Source organism: Pristis pectinata, chromosome 17 (assembly GCF_009764475.1).
Source record: "Pristis pectinata isolate sPriPec2 chromosome 17, sPriPec2.1.pri, whole genome shotgun sequence".
Taxonomy (NCBI): Eukaryota; Metazoa; Chordata; class Chondrichthyes; order Rhinopristiformes; family Pristidae; genus Pristis; species Pristis pectinata.
In genome coordinates, this window is record NC_067421.1 from 17022172 (window position 1) to 17046261 (window position 24090).

At 38.4% G+C, this 24090-nt stretch overlaps 1 protein-coding gene and 1 long non-coding RNA gene across 2 annotated transcripts; both read right to left on the reverse strand.

Moving 5' to 3' along the window:
• Positions 1–189: 189 nt before the first annotated feature.
• LOC127579515 (uncharacterized) lies at positions 190–8483 on the reverse strand. Its single transcript, XR_007957684.1, has 3 exons — positions 8346–8483; positions 4842–4908; positions 190–824 (listed from the first exon to the last, which is right to left on the reverse strand). It is a non-coding gene; the product is annotated as an uncharacterized LOC127579515 (long non-coding RNA).
• A 926-nt stretch (positions 8484–9409) lies between these two features.
• Positions 9410–19428, reverse strand: vsig10 (V-set and immunoglobulin domain containing 10). The gene is made up of 6 exons (XM_052032505.1): positions 19302–19428; positions 16093–16374; positions 13137–13418; positions 11257–11541; positions 11049–11156; positions 9410–9426 (listed from the first exon to the last, which is right to left on the reverse strand). The coding sequence occupies exons 1-6, from the start codon at positions 19369–19371 to the stop codon at positions 9410–9412; spliced, it is 1044 nt and encodes a 347-aa protein (XP_051888465.1). The 5' UTR covers positions 19372–19428.
• Between the last annotated feature and the right edge of the window lie 4662 nt (positions 19429–24090).

Below are 24090 nucleotides of genomic sequence, written 5' to 3' on the forward strand. Positions count from 1 at the left end.
CACTTTGTCCAAGGTTTATTTTCACCCCTCCTCCTATCTCCGTTTGGCTGATCATCAACTTACACCACTAAACCTCCTGGGAATGTTTCTTCTGTATTAAAGCAGCTTTAAAAAGAAAAAAAAATTGTATTATATGAAAAGTGCTGTGTGAATCCAAATTGTTACAGGAATCTTTATTGTGGAGAACAATAGAACACAATACAGGTTTTGTTTATAAAAAAGCTAAGCTACACAAATAGTAAAATCATTTAAAATAAACATGTAATATTTGTCCTTGTGTATTAATATAAAATGGATTCCTATTTGCATAAATAAGTCAATCACTGAACAAAACCAAGATGCACAATATCATTTTAACACTTAATTACACTGTATAATTTCACAAAAAGGTTCTGCTTTAAAATTGTTCAAAAATATTTTGTAAGGCTTGCAAATAAACACTGAGAGGGAATGCAAGGCAGGCACTATTTTATAAAAAGCGACAGACAGAGCACTTTTAAACTAAATTAGTTGCAAGCTAACAGGTTAGATACCATACAGATACAGCAAACACACTAAACCTACCTTTCATACTTAAATCCTGAGCATAAACTGCAATGATTTTTCTGGCAGTCTAAATTCCTGCATTTAAAAGCAATTCCTAATGTTTGTTTTCATTTGTTTCAGTGTATCTAGAAAAAGACTATACTTTTCAAATAACATTAGGTTAATCATTTCCAAACAGTACATTGGCTCAGAGCTCACTGGAAATCCCCAATATAGCAGTCTTCTCCACACACTTAGGCAGAAAATATTGCACAGAAGCAATCAGATTTCCTCTGGTCCTAAAAAAAGAACAGAAGTTAATTATTTGGCACGTGCCCGTCAGAAGACCGGGAGCAAAGATGGCTGAAATCACAAGCATGTTAATGTAAGAAGATTTATTTTGTTCTCTCTTTTGTACAAGGTACATTCTCCTTTTTTGTATCCTACGTACTATATTACTTGTTCTGTCATCTAAAGTAAGCAACTCATTTCCATCCTTCTGAGGTAGAGAAAATGGCTCTGAATAACTGTCATCCTCCCCAAAGCACCTTTGGCACTACTTTTCAGTAGGGCAGCCTATGCCAACACTGGACAAAACAACTAACTGTTACAAATCTTTTTAATGGTGTGAACTATCCAATAATAAGTAAAGGGTTAAATATGGCATCGTAATTATTGGAGTTATGTCTATTCTATAGCCACTCTTAAGAAAAATGTTTGCACAACAAAATGGTGTATAGGTGTTAGAAATTTGTTAAATCAGTAAAATGCAAATAGTCTCTCAGTTACTATTATTAAAGCCACAAAGTCAACAGAAGACAATAACCAACCATTCGACATTTACAACATCCCAAAGCAATCCCTGCATATCTGGAAAGAATCCTGCAGCAAGGCATGTATCTGACAGCAGTGACAGCTCACCAATGGAACTGCTAGATATAGTATAATTTCTGAATAACCAGCATAATATTTAGATTAGAAATTAACATTTACCAAAATGAGCTGACTGTACAATTTAATAAATGCAAATCTGTTTTGTTTTCCCCAGCTAGTAGAGTTAATCCAATCATTGGCACAGGAGGTAGCCACTGGACAGGAGAATTTGACTGATTTCTCTTTGATCCATGCTGATGTTCCCTACTGTTTATGTTTACAACTTAGATGGCTGTATTATTAATCACATGTAACAAAAGAATATTCCATCTTAACGCAGAAAATTCAGAGTTGAAAATGAAAAATGTTAATACCTTGATAATGTTTATCTTAGCCTCTATTCTTATCGTTAGCAATGTTCAGTTAGTCATAGGAATTCTATTTACTGGTTTAGCTGACAAAGAGAGGCCACAAGCAGTCCAGATGAAGGGTCTCGACCCGAAACGTCAACTGTCCAGTTTCCTCCACAGATGCTGCCTGACCCGCTGACTTCCTCCAGCATTTTGTTTTTTGGCCACAAATTGTGTTTTGTTCACTTTGCATTGAGAGCTACAACAGATCACTCAGCACTGGATACTGAAGGACATGTTTTGAGATAGCAATTCCTCAAAGAACAGGGGATAATGTAAAGAAGAGCTTCTTTATTTTCTGTAACTGGCTCCAACTGAATCACCTAGTTAACAGTTCAGTCAAGGGAGCGATTCTTTTTATGTGAAAAAAAAAGCTATTGCAGTTAACTTGGAGATAATGGCTTAAATTCAGATTTTAAAAAAGCCAGTAGTTCTGTGGTAAGTTCATTACTTTGGAGAAATCGTGTGAAATAGAACTTTCTCACAGTTGATCTCCATTATCAATCCAACATAAGATTCATTGTGAGCCAGTAGTGAAGAAAGATGACACTTAGACAGGTATATTGATAGGAAAGGGTGACAGCGACATGGCCAAACACAGCCAAATGGGACTAATGGGCATCATGGTTGGCAGGGGTGAGTTGGGCCGAAGGGCCTGTTTCTGTGTCTGAAAATGCATCTCCAACAGCATTATTCACTTCAGTGGATGAAGTAACAGCTATGAGTGAAGGGAAAAAGCTTCAGGAAATTTATTTTCAAAAAAATCTTGGTACTTTAAATGTATTCAGTTAATTTTAAATGTTAAGATTTTTAACTGCTTTTATTTTTTGAATATTTGACTACTTTAAAAAATTGTTTCACTTTTAACTAATTTAAAAGTTTCTAATTGTTGTTCATGCTGTTTGACAGCAACAATAGCTGGTTTAACACAGGAATGTGGCTTAATCACCTGTCCAAGAATTTACCACCAGAAGGCTGGTTTATACCAAGCTGACTTCAGAGACCAAGCTGCCATTCAAGAGCAGGATTAGGAGGTAGAGAAACTGCGAGTGCTGGCGGTGTGCCACTCAGAAAGCGCCAGGACACAGTAGGAACTTAGACACTCACTGCCGAATGAAGGAAGGTGATTAGAATACATTCTGCAAAACTGCTTTGACCTAGCTCGTACTTTAAGGATTGAAGGGTGGGGCGTGGTGGATTTTCCCTGCTAGTAGCCTTCAAGAACCTCAAAATAAATGTGGCTGGACTGAAAAATAAATAGCCTGCTGCCAATCCCTGGGGATAAAAAGTCATGGAGCAAAGTAACATTTCATGTTGTGGAGGATCTGTAGCTGGGATGGCTTGGGGGGGGGGGGGGTGGGGGTGGTTGGGAAATTTAATGACCATCCATTACTAACTGAAAACTGGAAGCTTGGGCCAACTAGATATCCCTTGAGACCAACATTCAAAATCCACTGAAACAAGTCCTTCTGGAAAAGAAAGCAGACGGCAAATGTGACAGAGGGTTTCCTGATCATGACATACAAGACAAGTTTCTGTCTTCTGGAGTGTCCAAAGCCAATGGCCATAACAAAGTAGAGAATTCAGAAGAAACTTCTTTACCCTGTGAGTGGCCAGAATGTGGAACTTTCTACAAAAAGCTGTTGAAGGAAATAACATTCACTTAAATGTTTCCATGTTAACTAAACACAAGAGGGAGAAAGGAGTGAAAGGGACTGTTGATAAAACTGGGTGGAACAGAAACACTGGAGACAAAATAGTGACATACTTGACGGAGGCTAAAATAAAAAGGACACAGGGTCTTTAAGAAGTCCAGAGGTGATAAGGGATCCATTTTTTGCCCCTATTTATTGCTCTCTAACTGCCCTCAATGCCAAATTGAATTATTTTAGTCTCGGATTTCCCAGGTTTTAATCCCTGTTACGATGAAGGAACAGTGATGGTTCTCCAAGTCAGGATGGTGTTCGAGTTGTAGAGAAACCCGCAGGTGATGATCGTCTTGACGTTACTTGTCACGATTTTGGAGGTTTTGTCAGAGTTATCCAGGCAAGTAAATGTAGTGCATTTTATAGATGGTACATGTAGCAGCTGCCATGCTTCAATGGAGGAGGAACTGAATGGTTAAAAGTGGTGAACTGGGTGCCAATCAAGCAGGTTGCATTGTTCTGTACGGTGTCAAACTTCTTGAGGATTGGATCAATATTCATCCAGGCAAATGGAAAGCAAGCCATCACATTCCCAAGTTGTGCCTTGTACATGGTGGAAAGGCTTTGAAGGTCAGGAGGCAAGTCAGTCACCCCAGAATACCCAGCCTCTGACCTGTTCTTGTAGTCACAATACTGATGTGGCTGGCTCAGTGATGAACCAAAGGATGTTGATGGAGGATCCGGTGAGTTAGTGAGATTCAATGTAAGGCAGATGATTAGAGTTGCTTGCTGGAGATGGTCATTGCCTGGCACACATCTAACATAAATATTAAACTGCCAAGTAGCAGCCAATGCCTGAACGACAACCATAACAAATTATATTCTAAGTGTTAAATTAAACTCTACTGCATTTAGAGTTAATGCTTAACTGAACATTATTCTACTGACTAACAAGATGATAATCATTTAAAACACTCCTCTGCTGGTTTCAAAATCCTGTCCTGTGGCACTTGAGGTATGCAGGAAAGAATGACTCTAGGTTTCAATCTCAGGTACAATAAGGGTCCTATAATTCTCCCCACCCAGAGCAGAAAAAGAACTTCTCCCAATCACTGCATCTCCTCCAAAAAAAAATCAATTTTAGTGGAGGAAGATTGGAGGCAGTGGAGAAAAAAATTTATATAAAAGTCAATTTGAGGTTTATGTATTTAATTGAATTGCATGACCAAAATGAATTCTTCACTTCTTATCCACCCCTAGTAGCCTGTCCTGCCTTTTTGGGCTTGGCTCATCATCTAGGTTTTTCATGGGAATAAAATTAAACAACCACACCAGTCACCAGAAATTAAAATAATCGAGCACTATGCACCAGAAATGAATGGTCTACCTTTAAACATCACTCTCATTTCTTTCTTCATTTGGAAGTCGGTCATTACAAATTTTTTGTGAGTTATCTGTGGGGAAAAAAATTGGAGATGAAACCAAAGCTTTGCACATCTTCATGCTACTGCTGTTGTCATCTCTGGTAATACACAGAAACTTGTATAAAAAAAAATAGGAGCTAAAGTAGATTATTTGGCCCTTTGATCCTCCATCTCAATACCATATTCACACTCTCTCCCCGTGCACCTTGGTGCCTATTGATCCAAATATCCATCTTAAATATATCCACTGATTTGGCTCTACCATGTTACGTGGTAGTAAATTCAACAGGTTTACTGGCCCGAGTGAAGAAATTTCACCTCATCTCAGTCCAAAATTTCTTTACCTGTGGCCTTTGTTCTCGACACCCCAGCCAGGGGAAACATCCTCTGGACATTGAGGCGCAACAAACAATCCGCTGGAGGAACTCATTGGATCAAGCAGCAGCTGTGGGGGGTGGAGGAATTGTCAATGTTTTGGGTCAAAACCCTGTATCAGGATTTATGTAAACACCCCATCACGTCCCAATTTTCACCAGTGTCAACAGATAGGAGGAAAGATTCACAAGAACACAACAAAATAGCAGGACTAAGCCAAATGGCTCCTCAAGCCAGCCCTGCCATTCAATATGATCATGGTTGCTCTGCCCCATGCCTTAACCTGTGCCAGTTTCCTACAGCCCTCAATTCCCTTATCTTTCTAAACTTTATCTATCTCCACTTTAAATACTTATAATGAGTTAGCCTCCACAACTTGCTGGGGTAGAGATTTCCAGAGATCCACTATCTGCTGAGAGAAGAAATTTCTACGTACCTCATTTTGAATGACCGGCCCCTGATCTTGAGATTAAGATTCCTCATTTGAGATTCTCCTACTATTTGCAACATCTCAAAATCTACCCTGCCGTGCCCCCTTCGGATCCTGTTTGTTTCAATAACCCCTCATTCTTCTGAACTCCAAACAATACAGACCCAACACCTTTAGCCTCTCTTTATAGCACAGTCCTCTCATTCCAGGAAATAACTGGCATGCATGGTAGTGTAGCAGTTAGCGTAATGCTATTACAGTGCCAGCAACCCGGGTTCAATTCCAGCCACTGTCCATAAGGAGTTTGTAAGTTCTCCCCATGACTGCGTGGGTTTCCTCCGGGTGCTCCGGTTTCCTCCGACATTCCAAAGACGTACAGGTTAGGAAGATGTGGGCATGCTATGTTGGCACCAGAAGTGTGGCAACACTTGTGGGCTGCCCTCAGAGCATTCTCTATGCAGTGATGCATTTCACCTGTGTGTTTCGATGTACATGTGATTAGTAAAGAAATCTTATAACTGGTGAATCTCTTTTGGACTTCCTTTAATGTTATTTCCCACTCCTAACAGTCCACCCAGGTTCTCTCTCCCCTTGTTCACTTCCCGATTTTGATCTGCCCATCACCTACACACCTATCCACCTGGGTTTCTTCCCCTGGCCTACCCTCCCTATCCTTTCCTCTCCTTCTTCCATTTGTCCATCATCCCTCTACTTATCACCTTCCAGCCACCTGTGCCCCCACCCCCGCCCCCCTCCTAGGCTCCATCTACTCATTGTTTTTTTTTCTCTTTCTTATCCGTTTCCACCTATCACCCACCAGCCTTTCTCTTAGCTCCCCCTCCCCCACCTGGCTCCATCTGACCATCCTCCACCTCACCTTAATGGCTGGATCTCAGAGGAAGAGCAGAGTGGAAAGTTTAGAGAAGGGAACTCCAGAGCATTGGATTTATCGTGCAAGAGAGCATGGATTTATGGAAGGTGATGTATGGTGTTTGCAGGGGGAAAATAATGGGCATCGTCATGTTTACTTTTTGACATAATTCAAAAGCAGATTATTTGTAGGAAGTGCAGATATAGAGTAAAATTCCAAAAATTTGGCACCCTCAGGACTTTGGTGATGCCAGGCTGACAGATTTTCCAGATTATTGGATATCATTCCTGTTAATACCTCAACACACTTAAATTAACTTTTTCTAAAAAATTTTACACAATAGTATAACAAATTTTTCAGTAAATCTGGAAAGTTTAAAGGGAGTATGGGAAATGGGGCTCTGGTGATCCAGATACTGAATCATTGGGATTCACCGAACAATTGGATTGCAGATTGGTGTCCAACAGAAGTACGCATAAACACAAAGGAAATGTTTTCATTCACATCAAAATTAGACCTCTAGATACGGAAATAAAAAGTACGTTTCAACTTATCATAATGTAACACACACAATAAAGTAAAAAAGGTATATTTCTGCTTCAGCAACATCGGATCCAATTTGTGTAGGCTTAGCAGATCAAACAGCCAACTGAAAAGTTCCCTTGAAAAATAACCTCATCTTCACCAGAGGTCACAGTCTATAAAGGGGCCTGGATCAACACAAGGAAATGCATGGGCATCACAGATGAAGACAATTGACATTTAGAGAGTCAGTGTATGCCATGTTTTCCAGGAACAGGTGGGCTTCAAAACAAAGTGGACAGAGCAAGAGATTTTGGCCCAGGTGGACCTCCAGTGAAAGGTAAATAGAAATGACCGGCCTCTCATGTGATGGATGGCTGCTGTAGGAAGATAAAAAGGAGTCACAGGCTTGTTCCCAAAATAATTAATCTCTGCAGAAATGCAGGGAGAGGCGACAGGTCTGTTGAATACAGGCAGTCACCAGATGTAATGTGGCTATGAATAACATACCTGTGGATACAAATGGCTTCTATAGAGATGTGATTACTAACAAAAGTTGAGCCCGCTCGATGCTGACCAGAGGAAGGGGTCTCCAAGACACACGATGATCACACAAGGAAATTAATATCAGAAGTAACTGATCACACACTTTTCTTGCTTCAGATTGGTTAAGAAATTACAACTGACCCTTTGTACTTTGGAATTGTTGCACCTCATTTCCAAAATATGCATGAAATGCCATGCTTTGTACAATCAGGGAGATTGTGTGGAATGCATCCTCAAGGTGAAATCCAACAAGTAATAAAGGACTTTAGACACAAATTACAGACTCATGCCAGTGATCCTTTTGTTCCACAACATGTGCTGATCAGAATTTGCAAATGGAGATCCCAGATTCTCTGCGAATCTGGGAAATTTTCAGGAAGTTCCCTCAGACTGCTTCAGGTGCCTTCCAATATAAGACAGGTGTGATATATAGAGCTGATTCCTACCATCTCCACCACACACCAATCACACTGATGTCCCACCACTACAAACACCAGATCTTCACCAATCCTCAACACTTGGAAAGTGCATGGAACAGAAAGACTAATTTGAGGTATAGTCCAAAAAGAAAAATCAAAAATCGTCCTGTGCTAACAACAGTCATACTGGATTAGCTGTTCTAGTTACTCCAAAGTCAGATAGTAGGACTGCATTTTAGCTGGGTCACTGGTACAGATGTTCATTGAATACCTTTCCCTATAATCCAGGTCAAAGATTATTTACCTTCAACAAAAGCATGACCATTTATTGACTGGGCAGTTTGATGATTAACAACTGAAGTTATTCTGGATGAACCCTCATCTCCGAAGTATTCCTCTTCCTCTGAATCCACCAGAGTAAAAACATTAGAACCCGCTTGCCTGCAAATTTGGAAACATGGTGATTAAAGCAAATTACTAATAAAAAAAAACTGTTTTAAATGTTAAACAAACTGATGAGGCAACATTGAACACAACAAAAATTGTAATTAGGTTACCAACACTATCTTTTTTCCTTCCTTTTTCCATAATCAACATTATACAGAAGTTTAGACCACAAAATCCTACACAGTCACAAATGCATTTTGCACTCAGCCACTTCATGAGCTCAAGTGCAGCATGACAGTGACCTAGATTTAACAGTCACTGGCTACTCATGCTCATGATTGCTTGACTAAATTACTCTTATATATCCTTCTTTACCTTCCCATTGAGTGCCTATTTTAGTCCCTTGAACTTCCTAAAATATATTAGCTGTGCATTAAGGTGGTCCCGTTTGCAAATTTGTTTCCCTCCTCCAGAAATATTTTTAAATCTTGCCATTTGCCACACACCCATTTGTATGTCAGTAAACACTGAAATAAAATTGTCTGATCCCTGTCTATCATCTATAGTCTACACTAGATCAGACAATCCTTTTGGTAACAATATTGTGTTATTCAGTTAGTTACAGCAAAGAGCACAAACAAGTGACAGCAGTGAATTTATGCTTTCATTCTGGAGGGCTTTCTATGAGACCAGGTATTCAACCCCATTCAATTCTATTTATATGTTCACATGGAGGAGCTGGAATAGACTTCTTAATGATGTATTTCTACTTTCATTTGATTTCTCATCTCTAAATAATCCTCTCCATTTTGAACCATAATGGACTTAGATATCATATTGAAATGACTGCAGTAGCCAATTGAAATGTAGATCTAATAACAGAGCGATTTTGTTCAGGGTTCTAAAAGTGTCTTCAGCCCACTGTAATGATTTAATGGTCAGGTTACAATGTTATTTATATAGATTTAAAAATATTTTAACTTACCAAAAATGTCTTCCTGGAAGAAAAAAAAGTGAACTGGTAAGTTTAGTAGTGATGACGTTCGTTATCATATCAATAATCCACAAAAGATTCCATGCATAGTGCAGCAATCTTAAAAGAGTAATTAAAAATACCAACTTGCTTTTAATTTTCTTACATATAAACACTGTCCAGGTAGAAGCAACAATAGCTTAAGTAACTTGCAAAGATCACATCTCATAAATCAACATGAAGTAATTTAATAACCTGGTGAAATGCCCATTCTTGTGACCCAAATGCCAAAATTTGTTTTGAGTAAAAACAATAGGAACTACTTTCTACGCACTTGGGACAAGTCCCAGCAATGTTGTATTGACTGCTAACTTAAAAACTGAAGGCTACCAAATAAAATTGACCATTTTGATAGAATACTAGAGTAGATCATCAAGCCAAACGTAATACTTTCAACAGATGCTCGGATGGTAATTGTTCTTGAAACTTTGATTGTTTATAAGTACTGAATAAAGTTGTGGAACACTGTTAAGGTTTTATCTTTCTTCACTGGTTCAACTGGACATGATTTTGCCAAAAAAAAAAGGGAGAGGAGATTTAAAATGATCTATTCTGCCAGACCTTTTGACTGATGAAACATTAATAGCAGTTGCAAAACAGAACATGACAAACATTGCAATCAAATTCCAACAGTGAAGGCAATTCTTACAGTAGATTACCAGGACTGCAAAAACATCATTGTCAAACTGGAAAGGAATTCTTGCTACTGTGACAGTTTATTTTCTTTTATTCACAAATACTAATGATTTAAGTTAATGTAATATTTTCACTGAACTTATTTAACATATTGATAACCACATGTTTAACAAAAGAACGTCTTCATTGAAGCATTTTGTATTTGTATTGAATATTACTGCATGATATTTTAAAGATTTTACAGCCTTAAATTGCTGACACAAGTATTTCACTTCATACTGTTGGGCACAATGACATCAGTGAACTCATAAAACACAAGTACAAACTTACTATCAGGAAAGTGGTAACTGAGAAGCTATGCTACCAAACAGCATCAGTAGAGCATTATATTATTTTTACTTCTGCTCCTCAAATGTATGGATAGAGAGATATTGTATTAAATAAAATACAGAAACAAGCTTCCAGCTTGACATTAACTCTAGCAACCACATGATAATGGAGTTTACCTGTGACAAAATACAATGTATTTAAAGACCTATTGCATGGTAAATTTAAAGGCTTAATGCATATGAAATGTAAATACTGTAAATTAGAAACCAGAAAGACAAATTAATGTTCTGAAAAGTATATTATTAATTAACTGGCTGTCTATTGGACAGTAGAACACAAAAGATAAACACATTATTGCAAAGGTAGGATAAGTGTAATACTTAAATATATAATGGAAAAGCATCTTTAAAGCTTAAAATACCTTTGAAAAATGTCTGTGAAAATAACCAGAGAAGGATCACCCACATAAATTATCATGGATACTACAGTTCAGTTGGTCTTTCAATAAAAATGTCATCAAGCATTACAGATATTTAAATTTCAGTGCCAACATTTGAATATTTGTTCATGCACAATGCTCAAGAACTGTTACTGAATTTAAAAGCATCATTCAGTACTTACTTGTGATAAACAGGTTCCTGTTCCGATAGAGGAAAAATCCACAAACTGCTGCAATAATTAGAAGTACAAGGATAGCAATTCCTCCAACCAATCCAGAAATGTTTTTAGCTGTTTGTACAGAGAAAGAACGCATGTAAGTTGTCAAATGAAAGATAGCCATGTTTACAAAAAAGATTTACAATGCTTTTTAAAAAAACTTTCAACTCACTGTTAAATGAGACCCATATTTCCACTTCTTTAATCCCCAGAGGATTCTCACTCTTGCAAACATATCTCCCTTCATCCATTGCTTTAGAGGACTGCCGTATTGTTACGAATGAAGTAACACCCTCTTGTAAGACTATATATTTACTGTTAGGGAAAATTTCAGTGTCATTTTTTCGTAGCCAGGATAATTTGGGAGGTGGATTTCCTTCCTTAGAGTGACAGGTCAGCGTTGTATTCTTTCCCTCAAATCCAGTTACAAGAGGTTCTGACTCAGGAAGTGGAGCCTCTGAAATGAAACAAAATCTATGTTCCATACAATATCATTCAATACTCAATGGTAATCTTTTTCACACTAAAATAGTAAAAGGCCAAGATCGTTTTAATGTTATTGTGAGAGGAGAATGAGGGGGTGAGGGGAAGGGAGAAAAATTACATAGTATCGCGGACCCAATTTCGATTGTGAAGATCAGTTGCAGCAATTTGACTGAAGCAAAGCCATGAACGAAGCAGCACAAACCATTGATGTAACATCCAGTGAATCACATCGATGTTAAATTTTGGGTTCTTTTTTGGATTTACAGTTGCATAAAAAATTAAATAATAACTTTGAAAGAGTTGAATATTGTTTTTTCTAAAAAAATATTTAATTTACAAGTCATTTATCTGTCCAGATCACCATTTACAGCAGATATATTTTTGTAAGTCTGTTCTAAGTGCAATACACAGTCACTGGTATATTGGGAGAGATCAATTTTAAGTAAAAGTTTGAACTATTCAATGCTTCCAATCTGTTAAAATTCCTTATTTGTTGAAAGTACCCCTTTGTAAAGACAAGCTGTGCAAAACACAAACCTTTCTCGGGAGGTACCATAAAAGTAAGCTGAGACATTTGGAGCTGTCTTAAAGGAGCTAATCACACTAAAAGAGGTGTTTAAAATGCCTCAGATAGTCATTATTTTGAGCAGGTCCTTGATAGACACAAGACATGGTCAACACGCTTGCTCAATACACACAGTTATCTGAGATTTGTACAGAGAGATATAGGGTAGGATATGGCGTAAAGAGTCGACCACATTAAAAAAAAGTGCAGATACTGCACCTGGTAAAATGACTAATTAAAAGGATTTAATCTTAGTATAAAATTACACTGCAAGAATTAATGGTACAACATCTACTCCAACTACAATCAATATCATACAGGGCTAAATATAAGAGGGTTTTGAAACTACTTTTCTTTTAAAAAAAAAACTACCATGGTGAAAGCAGAGTATCAAAATACACCATAAAAGAAATTTCAACTTTCAGATATAAGGACCTCAGCTAAACAGAGAATGAATTTTAAGAATACAATTTGCATTTATAGGAGTTCTTTTGCAGGTGCTCCTGAGCACATACTTCAAATAATAGTCAATTTCTATTAAAATGCTTAAAAACAAGCAGATAGCTTAATGTACAGATCAGGCATTTTTATTATCCTTAATAATAAGGGAATTTTAAAATCCCATTGATGTCAGATGTTTAGGCTCAATATGACTTAAAAGAGCAAGAAAATAAGTGGTAAAACAATAAGGAGCTTCATATGCTCATTGAAAAGAATCTATTCATTCTTCAAAGAAAGCACATTTCATTGCCAAAGCAAAAGGCAGAAGAGTTAATCCCCAAAGTCCTTTGTTCCCTACTTCGTCTCTCCTGTTTCATGGGACGTAGTCATGATATCAGCCTCGTAATATTTTGAGCCTTACTCGAGAACTTAAAATTTATTATAACTTTGAACTGTTACAAAATAAGTGAACTTATGGAGAAAAAAAATGAAAGCACCACACTATTAGCATCTTGTTGCATTTTTCAGTTTCTTATGGAATAGTCAAATATCTTACTTACTCAATATCAATGAGCATGATGCTTCCATCCTTTGTTCATATGCGATATGATAACCCACACATTTAAATATTTGCCCATCATGTATTTCCGACCCTTTAACTTGTAGTACCAGAGAATCATTTAATCCTGGCTGACCATGTGTTTGATCACTGGATTCAAATTTCCACGTCTCATTTGACCAAACAAATGTTGGATGGGGATATCCGTCAGTCCAAGAACAATACAGATGCACGTTATTACCAGAAGATTCTGCATGACACAAGGGAGGTCCCTCTGGTGGATCTGAAAAATTAAAATGTTAAAAGCCTATTATCAATTCACTATGGTGTTGTAGCTTCTGAATGGAACACGGACTTATGTTTCCAAGAACTAGATTCTTAGGTATACAGCAAGTATCACATTTTCCCCAAGAACTCTTCAGCCCTCTATTCTGAACAAATAACCTCAAAAGCTTTAGGTATTAGCTGCCTCCTAATTTTTCTACTGGATTTTTTTTTTAAAATAATAGCTGAGTATTAAACCCTGTTGCATTTGCTCACATTCTGGAACCATAACTTTGTTGTTCCTACAAATATTGCACAACATGTAGAACTAAAAAAAAACAAATTTGGGCTGATAAATGCATTACTTTGCTTGCTATGAAAATGATTGCATTCCATTTGCCGTTCATTCTTGTTTTCTTGACCCTTACAATATTAAAAAAAGACCAAATTTAGTAATGTTTTTATTGCTCTGTCCTATTGCTGGAACTTAAAATTGTATGAGGATACATCAGTGCTCAATATGTCAATATGCTAAAATCATGCTACGGTGGATATTTTAAGCTTTCATGAACAGAAAACTCTCTCTTTTCCTTCTGGTTTCTGAACAACAAAGAAAAATTAGTTCTCAACCTGTCACAAGCCCAACAGTAACTTGCATTGAAGCAGCATCATTAACTTGATAAACTTCCCACTGTGCTTTATTGGAGCTTTCCCAAATAGAGAAAGTTACTAAGTCACTTAAAGATTTATTAGGGCAGATGACCTAAACCTCTAAAAGACATGACCTCTAAATATCATAAAAGAAAAAAAAAACATGAAAAGAGGTTTAGAACAGTACAGCACAGGGACAGACCCTTTGGCCCACTCAAAGGGCCTGTTCCTGGGGTCAGTGTCTGCACCGACCACAATACTGATCTAAACTAATCTCATCTGCCTGCACATGGTCCATATTCCTCTATTACCTGCCCGTTCAAGTGCCAATCGAAATGCCTCTTAAGTATTACTATTGTATCTGCTTTTATCACCTCCCCGAGCAGCATGTTCCAGCCACTTACCACCCTGTATGCCTCACAAATCTACGTTGAATTTTCCCCCAGTAACCTTAAACCTATGCCTTTTAGTATTTGACATTTCCATCTGACATTTCCATCCTGGGAAAATGACTGACCATTACTCTATCTGTGCATCATAATTTTATATAGTTCTATCAGTTTGCCCCTTGGCCTCCGACACTCCAGAGGAAACAATCCAAGTTTTCCTAAACTTTTCTCACACTTCAATCCAGATAACATCCAAATGAACCTTTTTACCTCCTCTCCAATGCCTCTAGATCCTTCTTACAATGTGGCAACCAGAACTATGGACAATACTCCAAATGTGGCCTAACCAAAGTTTTATACAGCTGCAACATGACTTCCCAACTTTAAAACTCCAACTGATGAAGGCAAGCATTCCACGTACAAGGGAGGAAAATTTTCTAGTGATCAGAATCAAAAAAAGTGTTACTCACCAAAAATCTATAAATAGCAGTGCTGAAAATTTCAACTAATGTAATTTAAAGCAATTTTGTTTGAATAAGTGCTTCCAGGTTTTACTCCTAAGTGATCAAGGACTCATTTTAGGATTATTATTTTATTTTGGATTTCCCCATTCAAGAGGAAACGGTTTATTATATTGATCCTCTGGAAGTCTTCTAATCATTTTAAACACCTTAATTACATCAATCTACTAAATTCAAGGGAATACAACCAAGTTTATGCAAGCATATCATAAATTAACCCTGGTATTATTTTTAATAGACACTTCAAATGTCAGGCCTGTGAAACCCACAGTCCATGTTACATTTGAGCTAGGTCTCTCCCCTGCCCCTTTTTTTTTATTAAAAAAAAGGTTTGATCCACTTGACAGTCATCTCTGCAGTTGAACAGCTTGGGGAACTTGCAGATATAACTATTCAATGACTTGGTCCACCTGCACACGTTTTTGTTGAGAATAACTGTTGCTCTCAGTCTGATTCCACCAATTGCTGCGATCCTGATCCAAACCACAATATATCAGAGATACATTACTATCAATGTGGAAACTAAATTCTAACCAAGGTCAAACTTTCATACTTTTTTCTCCTTATTGTATTTTTTTATATATTAACAAAGTTCACAGTGATAGACAAATTCCAAAAATTAAACCATCAAAAAAAAAGAAAAACAATGCAGTTAATAAAAACAGTAAATATTCACATGCCATTCTTTATTAATTTCAGGTTGATCCAAAGTGTTATAGCCAAATCTATTTTTGACTTGGAATGTAGGAAAAGCAGGGTCCAATTTATTCATAGAAAACTCCCACAAAAACTGTGTGCTTTAAGATAAATTTACTTTTCTGATTTTGTTTTAAGAATAGATATTGGCTAGGACATGAGAGATAATTTCTCTGTTCTTCAAAATGATGCTATATTTCTTTTTGTGTCCATTCAAGAAAGTAGACCCTGTCTTAGGTTTAACGTCTCATAGGAAAGATGGCAGCTCTGATAAATGAACACACTCTCACCAATGCAGTGGAGAATAAAATGGGGCCAATAGGGCATAAACACATGTATTTACATTTTAACTTGCTTAACTTGTAATTTACAATATCCTTTGGGAAAAGAAACCCTTATAACAGTGATAAAGTTAATTTAGCAGAGATAAACTTACGGTAGACAAGAACTTCCTTGGTAACACTCTCATTTGTTGAGCAAGTATAGTTCCCCTGGCTTTCACTACTCACATTGAGAAGTGTAAATTCTGAGTAGGGCCCCTCAACATTTGCAAAAGTTTTTTGCTTTGAATCCCGACTAAAGGACCAAGATATATTGGATTTTTGTTGTGATCTGCTTGAGCAGTTGAATGAAACATTAGTATGTTTGATTACATAGATTGTCCCATTTGGCAACTTTTCTCCAGGTGTGACTGTAATGGTAAATTCCTCAGCATTGTCTGAAAAAGCAAAAAAATGCCTTTTAGTCAATAGAAACACAGCATTCAATAGTATTCCACAGTGAACTGAGAATACAGGTTGATATGCATTTTATTTCTTTAATAAGTAGTATCTTATCCTGCGTAACCCCCAACTCACACCTCTCCATACTGCCATTGATTCTATCGTGCAAGTATGCTCGCTGAAGTTCTAAACAACGATGTCTGTTACCCCCAAGAGTAATAGAGGAGGAGAAATGAATTGCTTTGATTTCAAACACTACAAGTAGAATTTACATTTTAATGTTTAAGTTTTATTATGTGTAATTTGGATGATAAAGAAAAATAGTTAAATTTAAAAAAAATTAAAGAGATTTCTGCTGCGAACATAACATTCTCCATGGCAGTAGAATTAGGGTCCAGTGATCAACAGTTTGTTAGAAACCTTTTGACAACTAATGGTCATTTTACAATGGCCACTTCTTTCCAGGATTCAAAATTCAATTTGTTAAAACATTTCCAAATTCACCTACAAATGTCTATTTTTCTTTACATTTCCCTTTAAATGAGGATTTTCCTCCCAAGATTACAAATCATCGCAATACCTTATTGGTCTTTACCACATCCTGCTGAGATGTGACAAAGGGTCATCATTTTCTTGATAATACTAGTCAGGGCTGGTAATGCAGAATGCATTATTTAAATTAAAGTTAGGAATCTTCACTTGATTTCCACTACAACCGAGTACAAAATTGCAATTCTATGCTTATGCTTGTACATTTGCACTCCGAAGACACTGAGATTTGGAAACAATCCATGGACACTGCATGCCACATATGGTCCATTATAAAGAATAGTCAGATGGGAACAAAAACAAACATCAGACCTCCAATGTCTTCCTCATTTTAGTTCATGAATAATTTTACATGCTTAAATGGGATTGTATTTGATCTCCCATATTTTAAATGTCTCTTTACATTTGCTGCTATCAACATTACTGCCTTCTCTCATTCCTATTTTCAATATACCAAAACATTTTCTAATAAAAAAAATTCTATTGAAAATCACTGACAAACTTCATCTTATGCATAACTTATGTACAACTTATGTACATGATTAAAAGAATCCTCAATATTACCCCTCCCTACCATATGCTTATTAAAAAAGACATGGTACAAATGTTGGATATCAAATGGAAGTGAGATCATTCAACACTTCAGTCTCTTCAGAACTGCAAGACAAACATGTGCTAACAGACTCGAAAAAAAATGGAAAATATCCTTTGGATAATTTCACCATCTCAGTTGTGCAACAAAGTGTAAAGGACAATTAAATAAAAACCTGAATAACTATAAGTAGTGAAGTCCCACTGAAGGAAAAAGGATGAAAAGTGAGAAGGGTGATAGACTTTGTGCTTTAGTCAGATTTAAAATTAAAACCGAAATTATTGACAATGTAAATGTCTCTCAATTTTACATATATAGGCCAATACTGAGATTTCAGATCCATACCCACATCCACTTTATAGAAAGTCTGGTAAAAATACAAACCTATTCCCCACCCTCTTAGATAGCAACAGATCCACAGCCAATTTATCAGATGACGTTGATAGACACCCAGGAAAAGTCTCAATAGACTCTGTACTAAACATAGCCAACTACTGCAGTACAGAAATCATCAAAAGGCTATGTTGTTCACAACCAACCAGTAGAACATAACTGAGTTCTGGTGAGCCTATTGACCTAAAATGTTAACTGTTTCTTGCTCCACAGACGTTATGCAGATTAAAAAGAAGACAAAGCTTAGAAGTAGAACACAGAAGGTCCCGAGGACAACCACCAGTGCAAGATATCTGAATTGAGTTTAGACTAATCAGTTTAGAAAAGAAATGATTCCATAATATCCAACATATCACAGCATTAAAATAATCTAGAACATTGTTTTAAATTAAATTGTAGAAACAAACTAAGATCAGGTGTTTAGCAATAACAATGTTATTTTTTGGAATAGATGCCAGCAAGTTATTCCTACTTTCAAGTGAGCAATAAGCCTTTAGTGCAAATAATGGAGGCAAATTAAACCTTGTAAAGTTTGGATACTACACTGAGGCTAATTAAGGATCTTCCCAAATTGATGAATCTATCTCCTGATCATTGAAAGCAAAAACAAAACAACGCCAGATGCTGGAAACCCAAGATAAAAACAGAAAGTATTATAATTTCTCAAGTGATCAAGCAGCAGTGTGGAGAGAAACCATCGATGAGGCTTCAGCGAGGCGACCTTTCATCGGATCATGATTCTGATGAAATGTCATCGAAGTGAAAAGTTAACTCTTTCTCTCTGCCTGAGCATTTCCAACTGTCTTCTGACAGAGCAGGTACGTGTCTAATTTTAAATTAATGAACCAATTACATAAAAAAAACCTGGTGAATGTATTCCATCTGTAGTATACTCCCAAGAGTGTAGAGAGCCAGAGGCGCAATACAGGTATTAATTAACGTTAGAATGGCTGTCACAGCAACATACACCGTTGAATCTTCAATCAAAATGTTTCTCTCTAAATCCAATTGAAAAGAAACATTGGGATTATGATCAGATATATTCACCAGTTCGAGTTGGAAGAAATCAAGTTAAACCCCACGACACAAAATATCTAGAATAAAAGGCGCAGAACTAGAAAATAACAAATACAATTATACTCCCATCAAAAAATATTCGTTATAGATGGTGCCTGCTGCAAATTAAAGCGTAAACAAGTGAAAGACGTGGAAATCCTAACTTGGAGTTGGGGGAGAGACAATTTTGAAAATAACCTATATAAACACGCCGAGCCCAAACTTGTCTCGGAGTAGGATCCGAGCCACACGCTATTTCCTACAAAATCCCTCGGGCTCCCAATCGAACACGCTCCAGCAGAAGAAGAAGAAGAAGAAGGCAACCCCCCCTACCTGCCCCGACCAAACTGTCGAGGGTTAGGCCAAAAACAGCGGCGAGCAGCCACGGTTTAACGCCACCCATTGTGCTGGCGGCCAGCGAGCAGCTCAACACTGAAGGTTTCAGCACTTCCTGGTCGCATGTGCGCACAGGCGCACTGCAGCTCGGCTCACCTGTCCTCGCCCCGCACAGGTGAGCCCAGCCCGGGGCAGGGAGGGGACGCTCCGCCTCCAACCTGCCAAACAGGGCCACTGCAAGGCTGCCGCCGCTCCTGGCCTCGCCGCCAGATGCAGGTTAGGGTTGGAAACAAAAAAAATGGTTCAGGCGACAACTTAGAACAGGCACAGAAGCGAGACACGATTAAGTGGAGCAAATGGCCAAATCCAACCACAGCTGGCTTTTGACTAACACCTGAAAGCCATCTCTGCATAAGTAATTCATTATTGTGCAGCGCCTAGAGACTTCCAGAGGCGACGTACAAATGGATTTAATTTTACTCTCCTGACAATTATCTCTCAGCCACATTTTAAAGTTTGCTATCGTATTTGAGGATTAATTGATTTATTCAAGTGCATTAAACTATATAATTCTTGGTTAGACAGCTTGGTGTAAATGAACATCCTAAAGGAGGAGAAAGGTCAGGAGGTTTGGTGAGGAAAGTCGGGAGCTCAGAGCTGAAGCAGTTGATGGCAATGAGTGCAGAAAATTAAAGATAGACAAGGGGTCAGAATGAAAGGCATTTAAGGAGTTCAAGGTGATTGCAGGGCAGTAGAAAATTACAGTGGGGTGGAAGAGGGAGATTGAACGATTTAGAATGATGATGGGAAAATTGAAACTAATGCATTGCCAAACCAAGAGATAATGAAGGTCCATGACCATGGGTATTGGGTGAATGGGACATGGTGTAATATTAAAATACTGCAGTCAATGTAGCTGCCATTAAGAGTCACTCAGCAAGCCAGGCAGAAACCATGGCAGGATCCAACCGTCCCACATATTTCAGACATAGTTGGAAGCAAGGGTCTGGAATAAAGGATTGTCCTGGAAGGACGTGTTTTAGCTGTTGCAAAGTGTGGCACGTTTCTCAGAACTGTAGAACAAACAGGTCATGAAGTGCAATTTCTGTCACAGATTTGGGATTGATGTCAGGACACAGTGTGGGAGCAGGTTCAGTCAGGACTGCTAGCATTTTCTAGCAACAAACAAAATGCTGGAGGAATTCAATGGGTCAGGCAGCATCTGTGAGAGAAATGGACAGTTGATGTTTTGGGTTGAGGCCAAAGATAGAGGGGAGAACTAAACTGAAAGATAGAGGGGGCAAAGCCAGTAATAAAAAAGGTGAGAGCAAGGGGTGGAGCAAGAGGGGCATAGGTAGGGTGAACACACATCGTCTTTTTCCCAGGGAAGGGGAACTAAAAACTAGGGGGCATAGGTTTAAGGAGGGACGTGAAAGATTTAAAAGGAACCCAAGGGGCAACTTCTTAACATACAGGGTAGTGTATATACGGAATGAGCTCCCAGAGAAAGTGGTTGAGGCAGGTACACTGACAATATTCAAAAGACATTTGGATAAGTACATGGATAGGAGGGGTTTAGAGGGATATAGGCCTAATACAGGCAAACGGGACTGCTTAGTTACGGTCATGGTCAGCATGGATGAGTTGGGCTGAAGGGCCTGTTTCCATGCTGCATTACAGTGACTCAAAGCTGGCAAGTGATAGGTGGATCCAAGTGAGGAAAGGGTGATAGGCAGATAGAAGAGGGAAGAGAGGAAATAGCACAGAGCTTGAAAGGCGATAGGTGGAGGCAACAAAGGGCTGCAGAAGGAGAGGAGGAGAGAAAGAAAGAAAGAAGATAGGGCTTATCCCCTCCCAGGCTGAAACAGTCTCCATTCTCTTACTGCCAGTTTCAAACCTTTGGACCAAATTCTGGAACTAACACTTCACTTCATCTTATCCTACTTCTTCCCTCGGATTGAACTAAACTGTTTACAAACTCTGCATCCTTTTGATCCTGAAGTGACCTTTCAATTCTTATCCCTTCAATTTTCAAGCTTATTTTCATTTCCTTAAAGCCCCCACACCATACCAAACTGCTGCGAAAGCATATTGTCTGATTCTGGTCTTTCATGCATTCTCTGGTGTTCAGTCCCAATATTTAGCATGGCTCTGCTCCACATCAGGAGTTCAAGGACCAGTGAGGACATAGGATATGTAATTTTAAAATTAAACCACAGGACCTGAATAGAACCAGGTGGCCGGCGTGTTTTTCAATCAACTAATTAAACAATCAGAAAATTAACATTAATCAGAATCATAATTTATATACAAAAAATCACAACACCCGTTTCCACATAATTTCCATCATAGGTGCTACAAGACACTGCACCTGATTTGATGTTAGTTGGCTGCCAATTGCCTATTAAAGGCTAACCATTCTCTGCTGTAATAAAGACTGATTTCTTTCATGGCACAGTGGATAAGACAGGCCAGCATCACAGCTGTTGAGGGATTGTACACAAATGGATCCATTTTCCAATTGGAATATTATTCTAGAAGATAAAATGCATGTAAATTCAAAGGGTTGGGATATGTGTCTTTAAAATAGTCATTATTAATGTTTGATAGCACTGCTGACTATTGTGGATGGGCCACTTTTGGTGGCATTTGGTGTCATCAACTATTCTTCGAAGACTTCAATTTCTGGATTTTATCACTGATGAAATATGGTTCATCGACATAAGCTGAAATAATTTCTGGACATTCACACCTGCACTTGCTGCAAAGGATCTATGCTTGTGTTACCCAGTGGGCTCAAAGGACTAATTACAGAATTATGTTTTCATTTGTGATATCATTACACAGTAGTTTTTAATGAAAAAGGAATAATTTGCATGCAAACAATCTCCTTAGTGTAATTCCCTTTAAAAACAAACCACTCCTATACTTTGAATTAGGTTGCTCGGATTCACCCAGCCATTCTGAAGCTTCAGATTTCAAACTCCTCTACCTAGAAGGTTAAGAATAACAACCTAAAGGTAATGCCACCAATGAGGCTGAGAGGGTTGAGAGCTTCAAGTTCCTAGGAGCGAACACCGCCAATAGCCTGTCCTGGTCTAGATGTCATGGCCAAGAAAGCTCACCAGCTCCTCTACTTCCGCAGGAGGCTAAAATTAGCACGTCCCCTTTGACACTTACCAATTTTTATCGATGCACCATAGAAAACATCCTATCTGGATGCATCATGGCTTGGTGTGACAACTGCTCTGCCCAGGATCGCAAGAAACTACAGAGAGTTGTGGACACAGCTCAGCACGACACAGAAACTAGCCTCCACTGCATGGACTCTATTTCTTGCTGCCTCGGTAAAGCAGCCAGCATAATCAAAGACCCCACCCACCCTGGACAATCTCTCTTCTCCCCTCTCCCATCGGGCAGAAAATACAAAAGCCTCAAAGCACATACCACCAGGCTCAAGGACAGCTTCTGCTCCACTGTTATAAGATTATTCAACGGTTCACTAGTATGATAAGATGAACTCTTGACCTCACAATTATGACCTTGCACCTTATTATCCACCTACACTGCACTTTCTCTGTGTCTGTGACACTTTATTCTGCATTCTGTATTGTGTTACCTTGTACTACCTCAATGCACTGTGTAATGAATTGATCTGTATGAACGGTATGCAAGACAAGTTTTTCACTGTACCTCGGTGCAAGTGACAATAATAAATCAATTCCAATACCAAGTTCTCCTTCCAAGTCACATACTGCCCTGACTTGGAAATGAATCACCCTTATTTCACTGGGTCTAGAGACTGGCACATATTACACACCTTACTGTGGGTGTACCTTCATCACACAGGACTCTGGCAAATGAAAATGGTGGCTGACCGAAGTGATGCTGGCCTTGACAGTGATTCCACTTCTTGTAAAATTAATTAAAAGGCAGAACGTTTTCTTGTATAGTGTCCTTGGGGGTTGACTTGACCAGCTATCAATCTCTGAATACTCCAAATTAGGTCCACCCTTATAGACAATGGCTTGGAATATCCTGCCCACATTCACTGTTCGCCTACTTGCTAGGTCAACACTCCTCCATAAAGTCAATTTCAACCTGGTCAGGGAGGCACTGTGTCACCATTTCTGATGTTTCTGGCATTAAGTGGTCTGGAATGAACAAGCACAAGCCACTGAAATGCTTTGACAGCTGTTTAAGACATTCACTTACTCTGAAGAACACTTAAAACTGTTAAGAGTTTGGATGTTTGTGAATTAAACAATTAATTTTACTCTTTAAAAACAATGATGGGTAGGATAGCAGAATGGGTGGAGCAGTGGCTGGTTGGCAGGAAGCAAAGGGTGGAAATAAAAGGATCTCGTTCTGGTTGGTTACCGGTTACTAGTGGTGTGCCGCAGGGGTTGGTGTTGGGGCCGCTCCTTTTTACCTTGTACATCAATGATTTGGATGATGGAATAAATGGTTGTGTGGCTAAGTTTGCGGATGACACCAAGATAAGTGGAGGAGTAGGGAGCATAGGGGAAATAGAAAGGATGCAGAGGGACCTAGACAGTTTAGGAGAATGGGCAAGGAAATGGCAGATGAGATTCAATGTTGAGAAATGTGCAGTTGTACACTTTGGAAGCAGAAATAAGCGGGTAGATTATTATCTAGAAGGAGAGAAGATTGAAAGTATGGTAGTACAAAGGGACTTTGGGGTACTCGTACAAGATACCTTAAAAGTTAACCACCAGGTTGGATTGGTGGTTAAGAAAGCGAATGCTATGTTGGCATTCATCTC

Coding starts and splice junctions, on each gene's coding strand:
- vsig10 (XM_052032505.1), bottom strand. CDS start 19,371: ATGGGTGGCGTTAAACCGTGGCTGCTCGCCGCTGTTTTTGGCCTAACC. Junction 11,542..13,136: donor ATCATGCTCATTGATATTGA/GTAAGTAAGATA, acceptor GTTTCATTTCAG/AGGCTCCACTTCCTGAGTCA. Junction 11,157..11,256: donor AATATGGGTCTCATTTAACA/GTGAGTTGAAAG, acceptor CTGTACAAACAG/CTAAAAACATTTCTGGATTG.